This window comes from Lepisosteus oculatus, chromosome 15 (assembly GCF_040954835.1).
Source record: "Lepisosteus oculatus isolate fLepOcu1 chromosome 15, fLepOcu1.hap2, whole genome shotgun sequence".
Lineage (NCBI taxonomy): Eukaryota > Metazoa > Chordata > Actinopteri > Semionotiformes > Lepisosteidae > Lepisosteus > Lepisosteus oculatus.
In genome coordinates, this window is record NC_090710.1 from 20,337,071 (window position 1) to 20,360,946 (window position 23,876).

The following is a 23,876-nucleotide window of genomic DNA, read 5'->3' on the forward strand; positions in this document are numbered from 1 at the left end:
AATACCCTTTGCTAAATTTCCCCCTGTACTGCATTTTGAATTAAGAGCATCAAAGAAACAAACTGCAGCAAGTCTGTACAGTATGTGATGCTCAAACACTTGAAGGATCCTAGTGTTGTTTTAAATTCCCCAATATCAGTTTAACCTATGTGTGGGAGTTAATGGAGAACAGATTATTCCTAATTAGGTTGTAAAAGAAAAAAAGAATAGGTGATTTTCTGAATCATCTAAAAAAATTTTTCAAAAACTACGAAGACTGCCAAATTAGATTTTTCGCAGAAAAGTCAATGAACACCATAAACCAAAAGGCTGACACTGTCACTCCAGTTCACAGATGTAGCTACCTTTTCCACATACTCGAAGACCAGGTACAGCTTCCCTCGTCTCCGAAACGCTTCCTTCAGCTCCACAATGTTTTCCTGCTTCAGCGTCCGGAGCATCTTAAGCTCCCGCAGTGTTGTTTCCTTGACCTCTTCATTTTCTGTCGATCAATATCAGAATGACATCTAGTGAAGGCTGCACACATGGCCGAGGTAAACGGAATACTCAGCTGACAGCCCAATCAAACAGAACATACAGCAGGCAAATAAAACAACAGTCTCTTGTCCACAGCAATAAACACCTTTGCTTGACTCAGTAAAAGTATATACTGTATTTATTACACGGATAATACATCCTTTTGTCTTTTCTTCAAACCATATATTTGCAAAGCCTGATCAACCATTATATGATAATAAGACTGTTGCAACAGTGAATCACTATTATCAGATCATCATAAGTAAATTAAGGCCTGCTTAAACAATTTAGTGAGAACAAGAGTCTCTTACCTTCGCTGTCCTTGAACTTTTTAATGGCCACAATTTCATTTGTCTCCTGTAATATAGGAAGAGCAACTAATTAGATGGTGATTGCAATACAGGGAAGATATCAGGCTTTCATTAAAAAATAATCAGCTCTCAATGAAAATATTACAATTTTTTAAATTTTTTTAAATTACATTTAAAGACATAAGGTAGATAGGTGATAGAGCAATTCACCAACAAGATGCACTGTGTTTGCCACTTGTTTTTAAATAATACAGTCTTTGATTGTCTTAGACTAGCTTTGTATTATCAAAAAGAATCATACATCTATTCTGACGGTTGTACGAGAGTTACTGTATGCTTTAAAAAATTATTTAAAATACAATTCATGTTTGTGAGGTACCTCCTTTTACACTCTTACATTCATAAAGTACATATTCAGAAAGATAATATTATGATATTAACTATTTAAATATGATGACAAATAAAAAAGATTTAAAAAAAGAACTACAACTCTATCAAACATTTACCACCACTTGCACATAACAGCCCTTAATCCAAAACTCTATAGAAAGCATAACAAAGTCCAAGAAAACCAACCTCAAAAGAATTTCCCAGCTAGTTAGATTTAAGTCCTGTCATGGTAAAAACATGCAGATTAACCAGATGAGTACATACTAAATGCTTGCTGTTTCCTATCTGTAATCTTGCGTTTTGCCACACGTTTACCAGTTTGTCGAAATCAGCACATACTTTCTAATCAGATTTCACAGGAGGAAAGCTACTTCCCTGATTAAAGTGATGGACTCATTCATCCCTTACTGCCATAAGCAACTCCTCTTGACAACCCCATAGAGATCCGCACTTCCTTCCAGTTCATAAATACTGCCTCGCAAATGTATTTTCTCCCGGATAAGATCACATTTTGATTAAAACTATTTTTTTCAAAAGAGCATTTTATTCACAACTGTAATGACCAAACTGAACACTGTTACTGTATATGTGACGGAGGTCAGCAAAACCAGCAAGGAAGGCATACAAAGTGACATTGACCGATGGCGCAAGTATTCGCCCCCCTCAGACAGTACTTGGTGGAATTACCTTTGGCATTAGTTACTGCTTTCAGTTATTTTCCCTGTCATCTTTTGCAGAGGATCTACCAGCTCTGTAGAGAAGGACCCTCCTGACAAGGTTGCTGGGATCAGTTAATGGACAGCAGTCATCACTTCTTGTCCACCACTTCAATGCCAGCAACTATATCACCCTGCAACTCCTAACTGGCAACCCACTGAAACTAAGCAGGTGTGAGCCTGGTTAGTACCTGGATGGGAGACCCCCTGGGAAAAACTAAGGTTGCTGCTGGATGAGGTGTTAGTGGGGCCAGTAGGGGGCGCTCACCCTGTGGTCTGTATGGGTCCTAATGCCCCAGTATAGTGACAAGGTCAGTTACCTGCTGATGTCCATAACGAGAGGAAGATAACTTGTCCACTTTTCAACTGGCCTATTAAGATGCATTTCAGATCTGAGCAACAGAAAGCCAATAAAAATGATAAATTAAATATGAAGATGTATTTATAGCCTCGACAGATATCAGAGTTTCTGATTCCAGTCCAACCCTGTAAATTATAAATGCTTTTCTCTAACCAAAGTAAGAGACATCTGTTTTTCATACAAACCTCATTATGTGTTTTAGGGCACAGTTAGAGAGGGTTTACAGTTGCCAAGTCCTTGTCATCGCAACCTTAAAGCCACCCTGGTTTATCCATCAATATTAATGAGTCACAATTCCCCATTTTCCTTCTTAAATGTAATTATCCTTGCTAATTAGCAGATTTGAATATTCAAATGTGGTTTGTATTTAAAAATTACAAAGTAAACGCTCAAAACAATTATGCTGGTTTAAAAATATGGATATTTTACCTTCAGTACTTCTTTGTATTTCTCATAGCAAATATGTCCCTGGGATTCTCTCAATACCTTAACTGATATGTGATATGGCTCTTGCAAAGTATTGTTTTTTCCTTTCTGTCTGCCCCTGGTACCACTTTAAATTGAGTCCTTTTTATATCTCAGTATTATTTTTGAAGCTTTTACTCAAGCTTAAAATTCAGTTCCCTGTGACAGTCATTAAAATGTGGTGCTAGAAATTTAAACAAAATATGCAGGGTCAGTAAGGGGCTCCTTACAGAGTGTTATTATGAACACTCCTGGAGTTCTCCTCTAGAGTCTAACTCAAAGACTGCTTGACCCACTGTGCTATGGCCACTCATCACACTCCATCGCTCTGAAAACCATGCTGAGGATAAGCAGTGTTGTACCTACATCGCTACATCAAAACTATTACATTCAGATTGGTTAAACTAAAACCAAACACTTTGAGCACGAGGTCTCAATCTGAGCCTCAAACCTAAAGAGATAAAATGCATTTCCAGACCTGACTCTCTTTCTACAAAACATAACACTAACATCAAGTAACTGTGTTGAGGTCAATAACACACTGAGACATATGGACACTTACTTAAACTCCTCATCCCACCTCACGTTAAACATATTAATCCATATAAATGTACTTTAAATTCTGAGGGAGCATTTTATGTTAGTAGGTAGAAACTACTCCATTGGACTGAGACGCAATTTAGGTTAACAGAGTTTGGTATTTCTGTAATAGTAAATGTCCTATAGAGCACAGAGATGAATGCATGCATATTAATAACACATTTAGAAACACAAATAAGTAAAAGAAAGTACTTGGGGGTTGCGAATGGTCAACATCAAGGGCACTTTGATCATTTGGCACAGTGACACCTTGTGCATGATCATTTGTGTGTCCCAATGAGTGACACCCAGTTAGTGCTTGTGTGATCCTGTGCTTTTGTTTCAATGTTTTCTTTCTTCTAATGCAGACAGAGCAAAGACAACATACCTGTATCCTCTGGCTACGATATACGTTTCATTATAAGAACACAAGAAAGGTTAGAAACGAGACATTATTCGGCCCATCCAGCTTGTTGGTTGCTAGTACCTAAGGAACGTGATTTTTCTTCTGGAACCTAAAAGCATTCTGACGCAGCATTTATCATTATGGATTTAATCACCTGTTTCATAGAGAACCTCTACAAATTGTGTTATTAATCCTCTAATGAGTTCTCTTTCATGGTAATCACATTATCTACAGTTATGGGTCTGCATTTTGCGAACAGTGAATAAAACATGTACTGTACCTAAAACCTGTAATGCATTTTTGTGATGTGCAGCAATATGACAGTGACAGACACGTAATAATTTAAGTGGATGTGTTGAACAGCTCTTGTTCCATTTAAATAAATTGAAAAACTATAGACCTATTTTATAAGTGTCCTTGATTGTACAGAAATATAATTTTCAGACTAAAGCTGAATAGCTAATATTTGTTAACTGGAAGGAGGGCAGTCTGACTCCAGCATCACAGAGGGAAATAACTGTCGGTTAATTAAGAGCACAGCATGCAACCAGCAACCAAAACCCAAATTACTGTGAAAGAGAATTTTTTAACTGTGCAGAAAAAGAAGACTGGTCCAATTTAAGCGACAATGTAAAAAAATGCTAAAAAAATGTTCAATAGTGAGAGCAGACACATTTTTAAATTATTCCTAAGAAGCTACTAAAACTTTACCGAAATCAGTTTTAATAATCTGCCTTTAAAAGAACAGCAGAAGAATTAGTTGTTTCAAGTTATATTAAGTCAATTATATTTCAATGGTAATATTTCAATGGTTTATGGAATATATTCAATATTGATGAAGGAACATGGAGTCTTTGGTGAGATCTTTTCCTAGTTATACTAAAGGAATCAAACAGATCACTAATGATGAATCAGCCAAATTTGCAACAGCAATCAATAGGGATTGTTATTTCTGCTGACAATACTTTCTGTACTTAGACATTCATGTGAAACGTTTTGCATAGAACACTCCAGGATGTCAATGATACATGGAACAGACAGGCAGGGATGTGAGATAATTTATTGAACCACCCATTTAAGCCTAGTTATTGTATATCAACCTTTTCCTGCTGACTGGATACAAAATACTTCAGTGGAATACCTCTTCACAGCAGGCTTGAAAAATGACCCAAAACACAACCAACTGACCCTACAGTAACCTTAGTATGGTGAACACCATTTCAGAATTCTTTGCAATGGGTGCTATTACATACAAAGGTATAATTTGAAGTTACTGCCAAGACGAAAACAAACTCTTCAAAAGCTTTTAAGTTAAACATTCAAGGAACAGTGGTGCAGTGGGTAGCATTGCAATTTCACAGTGCTGTGGCCCTGAGTTCAATTCCTGATCTGGCATGCTACTTCCTTGGAGTTTGTTTCCTCCAGTTTTCTCCCACAGTCCCTAGGTGTGAGTGTGCATGTTTGCGTCTGTGTGCCTGCCCTGTGATGAACTGGCGTCCTGCCCAGGTGAAAGAAGTGACTTTAAAAATTCTTAGCACTGATTTTGAGAAGAGGGTGATCAATCCACTGCCACCTCTGTCCATATCTACTGCAGTACAATGTGGAATCAGACTCATTCTTCAGGCTTATTTAAAAGGTCTTCCACACTGAAAAGACTTCATGCAGCTCTTGGTGTGACTGGCACATATGGGAATGAGAGGCTAAGGAGTGCCAGGAGGACTGAGATTAATAACAGACTTTAACGGCGGGATGCCCTGTTCTGATTTTCCAGAGCCTTGGAAAAAATAGACAGCTGACAGTCAACAAAGAGAAAAGAAAATTCTGTCATCATACGAAATCATGCGAAACAAGTGCTCCTCAAACAATGTTGAAGGGCTTTCACAAAAAAGATAAAATTGAGAAACTTCTGTTTTCTGTTCCAAGAAAAATACTGGAGTTCAGTACATGTACACACTGGCAGATATGAACAGATCCTGTGTCTTAACCAATCTGACTTAACACACTGTTTTCTCACTTCATTCTAGACGTAAAAACAGAATATATTTGGATTCGCTTGCCATTTCTTGAAACTTTGTTATTTGGCTTCATTTTGTTTAAAGTTTATGATGAACTTTCCAACTTTCCATTAAGCTAAGACAAATAAAACTTCATTTTTCAGTTGATATACAACAACTGTCTCTGTAAACCCCTGTCTAGACAATGTTCTTCATAAATCCTTTAATATCTTGGCCAATTTTTCTGTACAGCTTTGCCCTGAACAAACCTTCTGGATGCTGTATCCTGCATATACAGCAGACAACGCTCTGAATACTTCGGATTGCTCATACCAAAAATGGGTTTCTCTGCAGCTCTAAGGAGAGCACCCAGCAATGCGTCCAAAAGCTGCCTTCAGAGCTTCTAAATTACAGTTGATTTCATTAGTGATTTAACCAGCAGCAGAATTTGGAAAAGACTGAAGGGTAAGATGATAACCAGATGTAAAAACAATCGTATTTCTGCATAAAAATGATGTTAAAGAGCAGTCTTACAGTACCTAGGTGGCTGTCACGACTAAGAAAAAGTCCCTTAGATAAACAGAATCTTAGCCAAAGGCAAAAAAACACATTTGGTATAAGAGACTGATGGACCTTTTCCAGACTATGTTTTTATTGAATTTGTTGGCCTGAATTACTGTAACTTTATAACGCAGAAAAAAACTGAGGTCTGATCTGAGGATGCATGTTATGTAGACAGATTCACAAAACCTACCCCCATGCAGTATATCCATCTCATGTCTTATGTTCTCAAAATGAGTAGCTTACCTGTATGCCCTCAGGTCTCTGGCACATGCAGTCAGAGATGTCCCAGGTTAGAGAGATTTTATCTTTCACAAAGCAGCAATAACAGTAACTATGGTTTCAGTTTTGTTTTAGCCTGGTAATTGTATAAGTTTTCCTTTTGGATATAGATTAGAAGCATAAATAAATGATAAGATACAAGAATTCAAGAGTTGCAGATAAATGTAGACATTGGGCTGTGCAGCAAAAACCTTGTGAAGTCTTTAAACAAAGATAAGCCATAATTATGTCAGGAGTAAGCACTACTGTGCACAGGGTTTGTCTGTTTCAAAAACACACCACCATGAAGCAATAGCTGTATGTTAAGACAGGCTTTTTGGAGTAAAACTTTAAAATATTTCATTTGGAAAAAGAAATGCAAGAAAAAATGTTGAACTCTAACCAACAAACAGAAACAACAGGCACATTATGTGTCACAGGCACATAAAAACAAACAGATTCTCAAGTAACTAGGATGTCAACAATTGAGAGAAATCACCCCATCACTGTTATTTATTATTAATAACCAGTGGGAGTTATTTCCTCCCACTGGGCGACACCAGTACAGTCACAATGGTTGCAGTGCCCTATGGACTTGTGACACTGTCATACTGCTGCATTGAAGATAAGTTCACTAAGCTAAGATTGGACCAGTAGTGGACGCTCACCCTGCGGTCTGTATGGGTCGTAGTGCCTTGGAATTATCATTTTTACAGTCTCTCTACCAAACTGACCATGAGTTCCATCACAAAATACCCACTAAAATATCACCCAAGGAATTTGCTGGGTAGAGGCTTAAAATGATCAGTGGGTCTTATATGCAACCCTTAAAACACCGATTCATAAAGACCTGGAAAACATTATCAATGCGCATGATCAATGTAGTCAGGTAATTGGTCCAGTTAAGATAGGAATGGTAAACAATCTTTAAAAGCAAGAGCTTTTTTGCCTTTTCGTTTCAAATGATCTCTAAACTACCTCACTGAATAAATCTCCTGATTCAGGGGACAGATCAAAACTGCTTCATGTTTCTATAATATATAACTGATAATTTCAGGTTGGCCTAAATGTTTTACTGGATGGCGGGTGGCTCTTCAGGGCTGGTGCTGACCAATCCTGGACCTGAGTTAATGAAAACCGCTCTTAAATAAAAGCCAAATATTGCTAAAAGGAGATTCACACTTAAGAGAATTCTAGTTTAGTCTTAATACTATGGTTTACAAATTAAATATTAAGAACACGTCATGTAAACACAGCATATCATATTTGACGTAATACTGTAACATTTAAATCAGAACTAAAAGCAAATATCCCCTTTTAGAAATCAGCTGTTAATCTTTAGTGTTACACGGATGTTCTGAAGACAAGGTTCAATACATCGACATAAGTGCCATTCTCTCAGAGATATTACATTCAACTGATGTGAGAATTTTCAGGCTCTTCTTTACATGCAACATGAATCTGCATTTTCCTCCTCTGTGGCATGTTTGTTTTATGTTGATGTTTCAATGCAAATAAGATAAAAAGGTTCTTCAGATTTATCACTCTTTAGAATTACAAGACAAACAATGTTTCTCATGGAATGCAATGCTCCATTTCTTAAAACTAAGCCTTTAGCATTAGCTGGGCAGAAATGCTCATGTCCTGGCCAAGAAGGTATGATTCACTCCACATCTCCAGAGATTATTCTCAATTATTCGCTCATTTTACTCTAGAATATGCTCAGTTAACTTTACTAGCTAAATGAAAGAAAGGAATCTTGTTAAAAAAAAAACACTTGCCAAACCTTTTAATTAACACGAAGTTAATATTGTATCAGTTATAAATGCCACATTTGTTAAAGTCTTCATGTAAACAGGAGTAAATGTATTCACATTGTTTGCCTATTCAAATTAGAACTTTAGAATTTAATCCATCCACGGCTCTATTTAAGGATTAAAATTGGTGTTATAACAAAAAGTAAAACATTTTCAAATGATCTGGTTTCCGTGCATGTTTTAGTAACATCATGAGCTTAATATTGGTTAAGATATGACTTGTATGACATAATTATACTGTTGTTGACACACCCCACCCTTAACTAAGACGGCTCCAGGGAGCTGAACACATAAAACCACCCATGGAGATGCACAGCAGGGCAGTAGAATTTTTTTGTGGAGTTTCCAAAACATCAATCTATTCACTTTCTTAACCCTTTATCCAGTACAGGGTCACAGGGGAGCTGGAGCCTGTCCTGGTAAGCAACAAGGCAATATACACCCAGGATGGGACACCAGTCCATCGCAGGGCTCACACAGACACAAACACACTCAACTCACACTCATGCCAGGGACAATTTTCTCAGTAGCCTATTAACTTACAAGTGTGACTTTGGACCGTAGGAGATAAGCAGAGCACCCAGAGGTAATCCACAAGAACATGGGGAGAATGTACAAATTTCACGCAGATAGCACCCCAGGAATTTTAAATTTCAGCTAAATAGAACAATTTATTTCTGGGCACTTTTCAGAAACTCAGGGTACTGTGCAATAGTAATACATACTGCAACAGTAAAAGTGAAGAAAGAAAATCACACAAAAATGATGTAGCGAAACCAAGAATAAAGCTAAATGTATTAAAAACAATTGTGAAAAGACATCTTTAAGTGTGGTTTAAAAATGTTCAGAATCGCAGATTTGCTTATATATTATAAATTCACAATTGACAGAACAATGAAAGAAATCTGGTGCTAATGGCAGAATACAGGTATCAGTTCTTCAGTATATGTACTGTTCTGTGACTGTATGTCACAGAAAGAAAGGCAAAAAGAAGCCATAAGTTAATTAAGAGAGAGATCACTTTATTGGCCATATACCATTTCTTGTATTAGGAATTTGTCTTTTCGCATACCCTAGCTTGCTCTCCATGAGACACACAGGCAGGGAGAGAAGCTTGGGGTCAGAGCGCAGGGTCAGCCATTTATACGGCGGCCCTGGAGCAGTTGGGGTTAAGGGCCTTGCTCAGGGGCCCAACAAAGCAGGATTCCTCTGCCGGCCACAGGACACGAACCGGCAACCTTCAAGCCACAGGCGCAGATCCTTAGCCACAGTGCATCCGCACCACCCCTAATTAGAAACCTTTCTATATCTAAGGAGCAATTGAGAATATAAAGAATAACAGATCCTGTTCAAATCAAAACTAAACTGGCTTTATCCCTCAAGTGTTTATTTTGTTAAGCTGTCATTCTGACCTACATATTGATTGCTCCACATTTTTCATGTAACAACGATCCAAAAATATCACAGGTTGATTAAAATTTTAGTGCTCAAAAAGATGGGATTTTATCGTTACTTCTGCAAAAGTGCTAATCCTTAGATCCTGTCAGCCAGAGCAAGTGAATATGAATTACTCCAGACACACCTTTTTTCATTAAACTGATCTTTGTAGAAGTGGTTTTAAAATGGCATGCTTCTTGTTTTTCTTGTGACTTCTGTGCCACATACTATTACATATTACATTACATCTTCTTTGTACCTGCTTTGTACCCAAAAAAAACTATACTTCTTATAAACTTTAATCAAACTTACTATGAAGAAATATAAAGAATATATCAGTGCTGCAATGCCCTTTTGCACAGTCCCTCACCAATTGGGCTTAATACACTGCTCAAAGCTATTACAATTCCCAGCGTTTACCACTTCTACCTTTATTAAAAGACCTGCAATAAAGTACCCTGAATTTTCAGGCAGTAAATATATCTTCATGTCAAGAAAGGTCTGGTGAAGCAGGATCCGTCCGAAGACTGGTGCTAAAGCATAAAAATAAAACCAAACTATCAGGGGATGGCAGTGAGAGACACACTTGAGAATATTTTTGTGCCGACTATACCCCCACCCCACCACAAATAGGTCTCTGCAGTCAGGTTCTTAGTCAAGGTGACCTATTTAATGATGCTACGCGCACAAGCCACTTCATCCTTGGCCCAGTTGCAATTCAATGGCTATAAAAATAACTGCATGCTTTAACAGATGGCTATGGTATTTTTTTTAGAGTCGCTGCTACGGATGGATTTCTGTGCATTTTTTAAACTTTTGTAGACAATATTTATAAACATTCTGATTATCATATTGTAGGTTGCGAGGTGGAAACATGGTTGAGAACATACAGTATACGGAAAGGTTAGAGAATCTGTTGGTGGCCTTCCTCCTTCTGCACCACTTCCGAGGCAATTGCAATCAAACAGGTCTTTTTACCTGATTCTCCAACTTTCCTAAAAGTGCATCCTCCCTTGTTCCGGCTGTTGTAGACTAAACTTCATCTCGTTTACAAGGGAGGGATCTATTTATTCTTCAGAGTTGAAATCATCTCAAGATCACCTCTGCTAACAATCCACTATGCACCTCTCAATCCTGAGCGATCACAGCAATAGGCACAACTACGGTGAGTCTCAGAAAGCACCATTCATCACAGATAAAGAAAATGAAAGCACTGCACAGCAGCTGCCTCTGGGGTGGATTGCTACAGTGAGAGGGTGTCTAATTTTAATTCAAGCTTGACTCTGGAGTTTGATTAAGGGCATTTTGCTGAAGGTTGTTTTGGTACCAGGTTCATCATAGACTGTCTTCTAACAGAGAGGCAAGGGGAAAAGCAGGTTTCATACCTCACTCCACTGTTCTCCTTTGACAATAACACTTCACCAGTGCTGAAAACATGGCTGATTTTTAAATGTACTTTGAAACGGAACTAAAATGTAAATACATTTTAAAGTAATCATGCCATTTTGAATACCCAAAAGAAAGTATACATCCACAGTATAAAACACATTTGATCGAAGCATACTTGACAATATTTAATGGCAGCCCTCTTAAAATTTAGATATACTGTAAATGCCCTTATCCTTAAAAAAAATGAGTGTGCTGGCCTAAGGAGATTAGATAACAGCATAATACCAAATATGAAAAATGTTCTAGAAATTGATTCTCTTGTACTTTTCCTTTCTAGATAATTTTTGTTATAGTCTTTTTACCTAACTTCTAGTGAAAGAATAGCTGATGTCAGAGCGATAACAGTAACAACAATATGATGCTGAAGATCATAGTGCATGCACACAAGTCAGAACTACCCTTGTGACTGCCATCTTGTCTGAAGATAATGACACCAACATTCCTCAACAGATCACATTCTATTTGCAGCTCCTGTAGCACTCAGTTATGCTGTCCAGGTCACAAACTGGGGCTGCCACCTCCAATTCAACCAAACGTAATGACATATAGAGAATCCATATCCCACCTCCATTCATTTCAAATCATATTTCCCTCAGTGCTGTGTGGATACAAGACACAGGAGGCATACCTAAATAGCAGTTTACTGTGCAATTAACACCAAGGGGAGAAAAGCCCTCCCACATCTACTCACTGTCACAAGCCCAGGCAACTGACATTGGGCACACTAAAGTCAGAGGCTCAAACACTGCTTACAGCACAGAGCCTGAGTACACTCTGCCCTCCCTCGCACAGAAGCGAGAAAACAGGCCAGGAACTCTGCACAAAGTGCTGTACCACAGGAAACTAACAAGAATAAAGTGAACGGGAAAATTGGGCAGCTTGGTAATTTATTATTAGAATTATTATTGATCAACCAGCTAAACTGTCAGTCCTGACTCAAGGAGGTGCTTCATAAATAATCCTGAACAGAAGAAAAGCACAAATTACAAATGTGAAAAAGCCACATATGAACACACACTTCTACATGAGTCTAATATAGATACAATTAAATTATAAATTTAACTTTTACAACAACCAACACATTCTGGATTTAATTTAGAACAGGGGCTGAAGAGACAGAACAATGAAGAATTCATTATACTTAGAAAACATCTACCCTGTAACAAGGCCATTCTCAATTGTTAGTCCAGCTGTATTGTCGTTGTTTTTGAAAGGAAGACAAGTTTTCTTTGTTCAATAGACAGTTCAATTAAATAAAGTGCTTAGGCAGACTGACAAGTCAAAACATCTTCAGTGAAGTCATCTTGCTGAAATGTCAGACACAAAAAACTACTATTACCAGAATTAAAAGTTAATGTTATCGAAATAGAAGGCAAGCACCAGGCACACAGCAAATAAAAAAATCACATCTGACTGAAATGAAAACATGACTACCACAAACCAAACTAAGAATACCTAATGAACTAAGATGGCCATTACCACACAACAGTACGATGGACCATTTGTCCCAGAATTTTCCTAAACTGTGTCAGCACCTGTGGATAGAACACTCTGTAAAACCGCACATAGTGCAATGGCCTCCAAGCAAATAAATCCAAATGATAATATCGTAACTATAGAAAGTGATACAGGGTAGACGTTATAATCTACATAATAAGCTTTGTAAAGGTGGTTTCCCTTAAAAAAGGAACTACATAAATGGCCAATTCTTCAACAAGCTGGGTTTACCTTTGCTTCTTTTTTTTTTTAAAGCAAGAGATAACATCATTACTAGCAAACCGAACACAAACTGTAGAGAATGCTGAAAAACAAAACTCAGCAAAGCCACTGTTCTGAAGTCCAGGCTCAAGCTGGAGGATCAGAGACATTCGTTAACAATGTCCTCAGTCTTCTGCTATCTTTCACGGTCACCCTGCACTTATTTACTGATTGTTTCTGTGTTCATGACATTTCTGGTCTTTCTGGACACTTAAAGGCCACCCGCAAACATTATATACTTATGGACACCCTTTTCAGCAACTTGGTTGCTTTTCTAAATCCTGTTTTTTTTTGTAATCCTTGTTCATTGCAATTGAAGTCATTGATATACAAATGTGAGACAGAAACCATTTCCAGTTTAATACATACTGTAATAGATTCTCTTTAATTAATGTGAATCTGTTAATTGGAAAACAAATTAGTGTGTAATTAACCCTACTTAAATCCTGATTTCCTACAAAGGTATCATTCTAAAACTTTGCAGAAAAAAAGTAAGCTGTATATGGAGAATTACAATTGCTTGTTAGACTTGAGTTATCAAATTGAACATCTCTCTTTGGGCTGGGGATCCAACTCCCAATGTGACAATGATCCCATCAGAGCATCAAATGTGGTGAAAACCAGCTGGAAAGCAGAGACTGAAGGAATAGCCACAGAGATGAAGATCCTGAAAGAAACATCACATCTATGTAGGGTTCGATGGATACTGATAAAGACAGAGGATAAACACTTCCCTTGGATGAACTGTGGAAAGTGCTAAAAAAGATATTTGGACAAACATTCATAAACTACACTGGGACATGAAATATACTGTAAGGTTATGTTCTGTAAAAAGGGCTCACACGCCAAATATTAATGTACTTTACAACATTCTGTTTTTTTATATGAATTATATAGATCTCCTACTGTAGCTGTAAAAATTCACTATATTTGATTTGTGCATGCATCTCCCGTGTACGTTTCCATAATTATTTTCCATAAAACGGACAACATATATCAAAGTTCCTTCATGGAAACAGTTGCTAGAAGGTATATTATGAGGAACCCATTTACCCTTGTTAACTAGAACAACCACAAAATACATTGACTGTCAGTGCAAAGCCGGTGAAAGACTCCCGTGGGGACGCACTCTGCATTGATCTGCCTGTGACAGGTCAGTTACAGTATCTCCACGCTCTAGGAAGATGATTCTTATTATTAATGCATAGGTTTGTTTAGATCTGGCCTGAGGTCACATGCAATACTGTGTTACTGTAAGGTATGAACATGATGAGGAGTGCCTGTGAGACAACACTTGTGCAATTCTTCACCGGTGGTCCCATTGTGTGACAGACTCTCTGGCTGAACTAAGACTCCTGAGCGACAGACTGGAGGGGCCCAGGGCAGCTGGAGGCGACATGGCTGAAGACCCCCTGTCATGTCTAAAACCATCTGTCTTGGACCATTCATGTGCTGATTTGTTTGCTCTATCGAAGCGCACACGCACGCACACACGCGCACACACACACACTTTGCACATCTGAAGCTCTTCATCCCCTTTGATAATTAAAAGGGCAAGACATTTCTTCTTGGCAACATGGAAATAACCAGTTCTTGAGACATGCCTATGAGCATATCTGGATAAAGACACCACCATTGTTTAAATCACGCTCAGCCAGGTCTGCTCAGCCCACAAGAATGTAAAGTGAGAAATCCTGAAGTACTAGTAATGTCTTCAATCATTCAAGGAAACATTGTGAAACAGCAAATGTACTGAACGAACTAGAAACTGGCTGAAAAGCCAGCTTCAAAGTTTCTCAAGCTATAATATTAATTTTCTTGATTCTGTACTTTTTCCCCTTTTACAGCTAATCTCATCAATCTGCATATCTGATTCAGATACATTTAAGAAAAAAGGGATTTGTACAGTGCTTAAAGTGCAGTTTGGAAAGTTGAATTTTAAGGCCAGATTTGGACAACACCAACACACCAGACTCATCGGTCACTTTGCACTCGTATGAACAGTGCTAAATACCTGCTATCCTACCATATCTACTTGTGTTACTTTTGCACAATCTGTTAACTGTATTGTAAATTGCAATCGTATAATTTATTGTATCCTAACCTTAGCCTAATCCCTATAAATTTCCCTCTTAACCGGCTCGCGGATACAGCACTTCATTGCTGACAACACCGCGGTATGCGGTACTGTTTGTGCACTGATAAATAAACCCTGATTGATTGATTATCTGCACACAGAGAAATACATTTTACACTAGTGATGCAAAATTCAAATTGAAGAACCACGTGGTTTGTAAAGGAATTCAGACCTTGCATAACATTTCATGCAGGTTTGGCAACATTACAAGTCTGATTTTTTTCCCAAAGTGATGTGCTGAAAAATATGCCCAGGAGTAAATGCTTTGATAAGGTGGCCTATGTGCTATAAATACCTTAGGCTTACAATTCAATGCTTTCTTTCCACCTTCTTTCAACCTTAGTACCTCAAATCACATTTAAAACACATTTATAATTATGTGAGACCTAATGGAAAGAAAATTTACAGCTTTTAATGCACTTTGGCCAGAACCTTGTGATTCATTCACAGCACTGGATAAGAAGTGTAAATACAGCAATACCCTGAAGCTAAATATAGAAACATGTAGGTATTCTTATTCATGCTTCACTGATCATGTGTTCTTTCAAATAGTTTTTATTGCATAAAATTGTTACATAAAGTATAAATGACTATATCTTTGGAATTTCCAAAATGGAAATAATGAACAAGTCATGCTTGTATCTTCACAACCTGATGGACAGTTACTAATGCTAATGATAACTGGACTGTTAGGAATGACAGAAAGGTGTGCTCGTAAATGTGTGATTTATGCACAAAAGAAACCTCCCTTTCCATGATGCCTTTAATTTCAAATTAGTACGTCATACAGGGACTAACAAAAGTATTAACTTAATTCTCAAGTTCTTTTTTACCCATAAAAGTATCAGTTTCAACGTTCATGTTTTGATTTAAAAACGTGTGTGCATCATTTATAATTTAACAAAACAGCACATCATTGTAAGACGGTAAAGACAGTACAATTTAAAGGCAATGTATACATATACTGCCTCACAACAAGAAGATATGGTATTGAGTTACAATACGCAAAACAAAGTCTCCAATGGCTGAAGCATTCCTCACACAAGGTATACAACTTTAGTTATCCAAATCTTCAAGAGCCACTGCCACTTCCTTTCCTCCCATGATATCACATTGTTGGTGTAAATCTACTGTACAGGCACCAGTAGAAGCGGTGACTGCGAGGCACCCACACTCTGAGAAAGATCCGATTCCTTAGGTGGCCTTCCAGAAGTTTGAAAACCCTCTCCTTGTCTCCACAATTCAGAGCCATGCATAATGTTAATTACTACGTCGATAGTGGAGACTGTCCCTGCTGCAGCACAGTTAATTACTACAATTGATAGTGGCCAGTGTCCCAGCTGCAGCATAGTTAATTACTACAATCGATAGTGGGCAGTGTCCCAGCTTCAGCAGAGTTAATTACTACGTCGATAGTGGGCAGTGTCCCGGCTGCAGCATACCTAGCTCTTGATTATGCTTGGAAGTGCACAGGCCTGACATCACTGTGCATGGAAAAGAAGCTTTCCTTGTGCAGACTTAGTCACTTCCTTTCTTAAATACCACAGTTACTACATACGTCACTACATGCATTATAAATCAATTAATTTGTCAACACTTTGAGCAGTATGGTGAAGTACTGGTTAGCATTACTGCCTCGCAGCTTTGGGGCCTCGGGTTCAATTTCGGAACAGGGGTGCTATCTGCGTACAGTTTTTTTTATTCTCTCCATGTCTGCATGAGTTTCCTCTGGGAGCTCCAGTTTTCTTCCGTAGTCCAAAAATATGGTGGTAAGTTAATTGGCGTCTGGAAAAATTGGACCCAGTGTGAGTGTGTAGAGTACGTGAACATGTCTGTGTGTCTACCCTGCAGTGGCCCGACGGCTCATTAAAAGGTGAACCCTGTCTTATGCCTGCTGCTTGCCAGAATAGACGCTAGGCTCCCCCACAACCCTGAATAGGAAAAAGCAGTTCGTCAATGGGTTCACACATGCTAGTCAAGACATTGGTGATATTTTAGCACTGTGACAAAATGGATAGAATGTTTACAAATTCACCTCATCAGGTTATTTTTTTGGCAGATGTTAACAGATCATTCGTAACCTTGGGAGTCTGTTGTGTGTTGAGAGTTATTAATGTTGCAGCACATTTTTATATTAATAAAACATTTTTCCCTATAAAGTAGTATATGCAAGTATTTTTAACTCAAGATATTGTCACAAATGGGGGTTATGAAAAATTAGAAATATCTGACCAAAACTGATTAAAACGGATATATCAATAATTAAAATGAATCATAACCCCCCCAACTTGTAAAGATTTTGCCAAGAACATACCCATGCAGTTGGATAGTTAGAGGCACATGAGTCCCTTGTATTCTGGCAAAGCTTTGGTGAAAAAAGCAATACTTCAGACACGCTTAAACAAATTTATTAACTGTAACAATACACACAACACTACACAAAACATACAACACACAAGTTTCCCTATGTACAGTACAAGTTTACAGACAAGGCATCCCAGAGACTTAATGTCCTAACCACCCAGAAAAACCCCAGACTCCTACCAAGTATTAAAGTCTTTATGCATACAAAGGCCAGAATAAGGTCAAGGTGGCTTCTAAACTAAATAGAACAGAACCTGGAGGTTAAATCACTCTCTCTGCAAGGATGAAATACTTCAATTTAGTCTTTTTGGATGATTGGGATGAGGACCTCTCGCCTGGCACATGCCTTATGTTCTGTGTCCTCATGTCTCTCCTTTCCTCTTCTGGTCTCCTAGTTTTAATGCTCTCTGCCTGGACTGTTAATTGACACCTAATCGTTTACTCAGAACTTCATTAAGGTAAACCAAGCTAAATCACTGAATATGGACCCACTACATCCCACTTAAATATCCCTTTGTGTTGAAGCTGTAAATGTTAACACAAGCCTGCTATTACCCATTGTATCTAGATTCCTAGAGACATGTCCGTAGTCACCTTTAGCTGTAACAATATTAAAAAGCCACGACGCAATTTATAGGACACTGATCTGCTTCATGCAGCAACACTTTTCTCATCCTCTTGAAATTGAAATTTGGTATCTGGAATATCGAATGAGATTGACAGAATGAGATGCTTATTGTTAATGGTGATGACTATGCTGGTCATTTATGTCTGTACTCTTTATTTTAGCACTTCACAGGCCATTAACAAAGTAATTAACAGCAATAATAATAGTATCCAACAATAAAACTATGCAGCACACTACAAAATGTTTTTTTTCCAGAAATGCATCAGTAGGTTCTTTTTTCCCCCCAAAACAGCAGTCCTTTGCAATAAATACAGTTTCAGCCATCTTCTGCATCTTTCTTACCCAGCATTTCTGTCTTGCTGGAACAGAAAACAACTACACATCCATAACTTCCCATTCTTCTTCTGAGCTTATTCAATGCGCAACAGCTCCATCTAATAGAAAACCACATTAGCGGACTGCAGCTCATGAAATAAAATGTCCATTAGTAAGAATATGACCCTGTTTTATTCTAACAGTCCTAGCTAAGTGCCACTCAAAACACTTTCCGTCTGGGAAGAATGAACTGCAAGAATCTAAGGCACTACTATTATCACACCAAAGATTCAAAAGACTTAACATCCATCCAACTGCTGGAGGTAATCCTGCACAAAAAAAAAAAGAGGCAAAGGAGCACAGCTTGAGTGGTGAGTATCCAAGCAGTAAGCTAGAGTTTTTTAGCCTTTGTCAGTTGCAGCACAGGACACATATTAGCACAACATGAAAAAAGATGTACAACTGTGTACCGTAAAGCTTTATGTACACCAAACTGCTAAGGAGGTTTAGAGATACAGGTTTTTTCAGAATACATTACCTAACTTCCTTCAGTTTTCATCCAAAGCATGGGAACTATTATGATGAAGCCCTATGCTCATTGTTATTTTCTTTCTAATGCTTTTAGAATTCCTTTGCGGATTACTGTCATTTTCTTAGCGGTCATTACAGACATCATTCTCAACACCTAACATAGGGCAACAGTAGAATAATAGGTACTGTACTCTATAAAGCAGTATTATGTCAACAATAGTGCTTGAAATAGTGCAGTTCATACAGGTAATATGAGCTTAGTAGGAAGGCAAGCTTCTTCCAAGTAAGCTTGATTATAGCTGATCATGACCCTGAAACATTATTCCATCCAGGAACTTCTTAACCTTTTTCTGTTGCCTTAGGTCCATATAGTAAACTTGCAAGATGTTTCAACAGTGTTTGCACAAACCATGTCTGTGGCCTTTCAGAAAATGATCTACCACATAACTTCATTGAATTTGGAATTCAGCTGCAATGGTTTTCCTTAAATGATATGAATCATGTTTTAAATGTCTTCTGTGCGCTGATTAAAATCCCATTAGGAACAGGCAAACATCCTACAGCATCAGGCAACTTGCAGAAGTGCGCAAAACTCCAAAATGGAGATCTTGGGGGAACTGCATGCCCTTGCCCATGTTCAAAAGTAAATCACACTGGCCCATGAATAAAAGTAGATATTTGTATAGACATTAATTAATTCTACTTATAAAAAAATCCCCCCCATTTATGTTTCTAGACGAACAACTGAAGGTATTTGCCTTACTGCTCGAGACAAATTCTGCCGTACAGAGGGTGAGAGTGAGGATGAGAAGTGTGAATGGAGGGTTAGTGGAGCTGTATAGTATTTCAGAAACAAGACCAGCTGAAGAGATGATTATCAATAATTACAGACTCCCATCCATGACAGAGCCTGCTGCACCTCCTCGGGCCCTGTGACAGTTAAATTTGTAACTGGATGCACGAGAAATTCCAAGAGTGCAGCCTGAGCATGTATTCTGATTATACGGCAGTGGTGTGGTTTAGGAAGTAATACAGTACCATTACTATATATATACACACATACACACAACTTCAAGCTTCATCTGTAATTATAACCATAGCAAGGGACAGGAAAGTGCTTCTTTCTTTTGTGTTAAAAAAACATTTATTCTACTTACCTCATGGAAAGAGTAAGTAAACAAAATATATGGATTCTTTTGGCCTGTATTTTACCAATGTTTTTCTAAACACAGCTGACACCGAAGAGGAAGCAAGTCACGCATGTACAGTACATAGTAAATCTGATCACATGCAAAATACCAAAGCACATTCCTGAAACTTAACCTTAGGCCCAACCAAGAATATTACCTACCAGTACAGAGTAAAATGCATAAATAAAAAATAAAATAAAAATGTGCTCGTCATGCAAGAAATACCATAAAACTGCACTTGGTGAAAGAACCAAAACAGGGAGCCCTGCTTTGATCAGTACTCTTAGCTGTTCAAATAAAACAGAGTACAGAAAGCTGCATGTCACATCTTTTTTTATTGTCTGATTCTGAGCTGTAAAGGAAGCGGTTAGACAGAAGGATCAGTAGGACTGCGCTCTGACCCCAGGCTTTCTCCCCATCTGTGTGTGTCATGGAGAGCAAGCTGGGGTATGCGAAAAGATAATTCCTAATGCAAGAAATTGTAAAGGGTTAATAAAGTGATGTTTATATTATTATTATTATTACAGACATGCATCAAATGTTATTGTCTCCATCTTGACTCCTCACATTGCTTTGTTCTGTGATTTGTCCAATAACCCTTAGTCTTGCCAGACTTCTGCATCGGAGAGTTATTGCTCAGAACTGGGTACCAGTGATGTTGGTTTGACTTTTATATCTTCTTTTCACATTGCAGATTTTTCTTTTCAAATACTTTGCAAAACAGAGACACTCAAGCCTTTACATTTATGCGTTTTTCTGATGATAACTATAATTTTGTTACAGTCATCTTACCGCCTTTATATCACTGTAAGAATTCTGAGTGTGAATACACATATTCAAGCAATGCAATCAAAAATACTATGGTGACACAGTGGTGAAACTGGCTTTTATTTGAATTAACCTGACCTCAACTCACCACAAGGTTACATACGGGTGTGCCCTCTGGAGTTTGACCTTACCAATACGTATGTGAAGGTCAATTACAGTACCACAAACACAAAACAAGCAGATCATGGTCACTAAGCAACCCTCTGGAGACCCAAAATCCACTCTTTCCTACGAGGAAGAGGGGGGCGGTTGTACTACCCCCCGTAATCACAAAGGAAATGATTCATTGCTACAGTAAAAATATATATTTAGACATTTGTCAATAGCTGTACAGTAATACAACATGCTACATGACCTTCAATTTGATGGTGAATTTATTAATGTGCTATAGCACCCACTTATAATGTTTAAAAACAAAATAAGCAATGTCTATTTAAGCAGAGTATTCATACATAAATAGAAGCTGGAAACCCACACATGCAGGTACTATTTTAATCCAGTTAATATTGGTGCAAGGGGAATATGTCAGACATATAGCCGCTGAGACAAAAGGCTCTCAGAAACATCAACGATGTACTGTAGTGAAGAGAGCATTTTACAGTAACAGCTGTAACACAGCTGCAGTCTCCACTAGTATCATTTCAAGCCAGTCCCAAGGAAATGAATGGATTAACTACCACTCGAATGTTAGGTTGTGCATAATGCATGACTACTACTGCACGAACAGAAAGAAATAGTTTATCGAGACAAACAGAAAATGAGATTGCAATAAATAAATGATTATGGCTGCCAAATAACCTTTTGCTTAAGAGAAAATGGCTTCCATGTTAAACTCTGGGAGGAACACAGAAAAGCAAAGCAGTAGACAAGAAAATGGAAACACCTGTGTAAATTAGAGACAGGAAGTTAATTAATCATGGGCTTCAACACAGGGATGGCTCATGCATTAAGTAGGATCCCAACAGGCTTAGGACCACATATAAAAATGCTGGACAGAATAAAGAACAAATAGTTTATTGAACTTGTGACAACATTCACATACCGCATGTATATCTGGACAACTGTCCAATTGAACTGTCGTTTTCTTTTACAAACTTGTACTCCTATTGCGTCTTACAGGTGACACATGAAGAAGGCTCAACAGTAACAAAAGGTTTTCTTCTAATTTTCAGCAACGAATCAGCCTTTACTTGTTCTTTTGAAGCCAGTGTATGCTGAAACAGCTCCCCAGCAGATAAAGAAATATTTAAACACAGATGGGGCTATGCTGTTCAAAACCCCACCCCCCAACATATCACAAAACTAAGAGGGTGACTAACTTAGGCTCCCATCATCTTCACCATCCCTAGTGATATTGGAGTCCAGCCATGCATTACATTAAATCCGAGCTGAACAGGGCACGCTGTGAGCTCGGTCACTTTCAGCCAGCTGGGTGAAAACCAGGGCTCGCTGCTCAGACTGCATCGGGAGACTTTTCACTTCATGCATCGCGACAGCTACGGCTTATTTTGGATGGTTGGCTTTACTTTTCTGCAATTAGCAGAGAAGCATGGTAATTTCTCTGGGCTTCACGGAGGTGTCCAGGTAACACAGCATGTTTAAATGCAGCTGCCGCAGGTCATCTGCTAGTCTTTTTGCATGTAATTATCGTGCAATGCAACATCCTTGGCACACTGTGCTGGCCTGCCCCAGCTACCACTAAGCCAATTAGAAATATCACAGCGGCCAGCTAGGAGATGTAAAAGAAGGGTCAAGCTTCTCTTGTAATGGCATCAATTTGCAGTATCAGATAAGGGTAATGGGAAGAGCTAAATCGCCCTTGATGTGTACTTTTGTTCCAGTCACTGCTGGTCTCGTCCTAAATGTGCCTTTAAAATGGAATGGGACTTTAAAAGAACTGGTTGTCTTATGTATGTCAAAACAATGCTGAAAAAAAACACCTTGTACAAACTGCAAACTTAGAAAACAACTCTGAAGACAACCAGTACCACACTGTAAGACAGTGTAACCAAGGCGAAAACTAAGAAGAGCCCAGAATGACAACTCTGTTACAGTAGCACATAGTAGCAAGTAGATTGGACTGGCTGCACTATGGCCAACCTAAGAATGTGGGGCAGGAATGTTTTCAATATTCTGTTCTTTGCATGAAGAATATGAATCTTATAAAGTGTACATATGCATATTCAGGTTTTTATAACATGCAAGGTACAAAAGCAGCATTCAGAAAAATGCATCTATTTCATGGAATTCTTCTTTACATATTCTAAAAATATATGTATACGACACAAAACACAAAAGCGTGTGATTGAGATGTTTACAACTACTGTATGTATCAGTCACCTCACAAAACCCAAGTTTCCCTAAATCATAAGAAAAATAAATACTGTGCTAAAATGGAATTCAAAAATTAAAAATATGTATTCAACCAAATTCTGAATTGTAATATAGGCTTATCAAAATCCTCATTAGGAACTAATGTGATAAAGTTTGTAAATCACGAATACAAAAGGTCTCTAAGTAATATTGGCTTCTAGGAAAACAGAGTGTGTGCCAATTGCTGAGCCCATCCAGGTTGTATCTCGCTTTGTGCCCATAGAGATAGGCTCAAGCTGCCCCAAGACTCCGAATTTGATAAAGTGGTTAGAAAATGATTAGATGGAATATTAATTTTAGCTTCCGAAAAACGAGCAACAACTGAACTTTTTTAATTACCAGTTCAGGTCACAAGACAACTATTGCTAATCAATGTCTTAAAACATCTTTTTGTCCAACTTGTTACACCAAAAGGACATTTAATAACATAAATTCTATTCGAAAAGAGAATAATGCCTTTTATTCACACCACCCACTGAGTGATAAGAG

General features: G+C 38.1%; 1 protein-coding gene across 6 annotated transcripts in view; it reads right to left on the bottom strand.

Annotated features, from left to right (window-relative positions):
• The window catches only part of cdkl5 (cyclin dependent kinase like 5), a 95,575-nt gene that overhangs the window by 33,032 nt on the left and 38,667 nt on the right, over window positions 1–23,876 (bottom strand). For all 6 annotated transcript variants that reach the window (XM_015363831.2, XM_015363832.2, XM_015363827.2 and 3 more), the window contains exons 4-5: window positions 828–873; window positions 345–481 (exon numbers count right to left, since the gene is read on the bottom strand). In XM_015363831.2, the coding sequence (XP_015219317.2) occupies window positions 345–481; window positions 828–873 (183 nt within the window). The remainder of the gene's footprint in view (window positions 1–344; window positions 482–827; window positions 874–23,876) is intronic.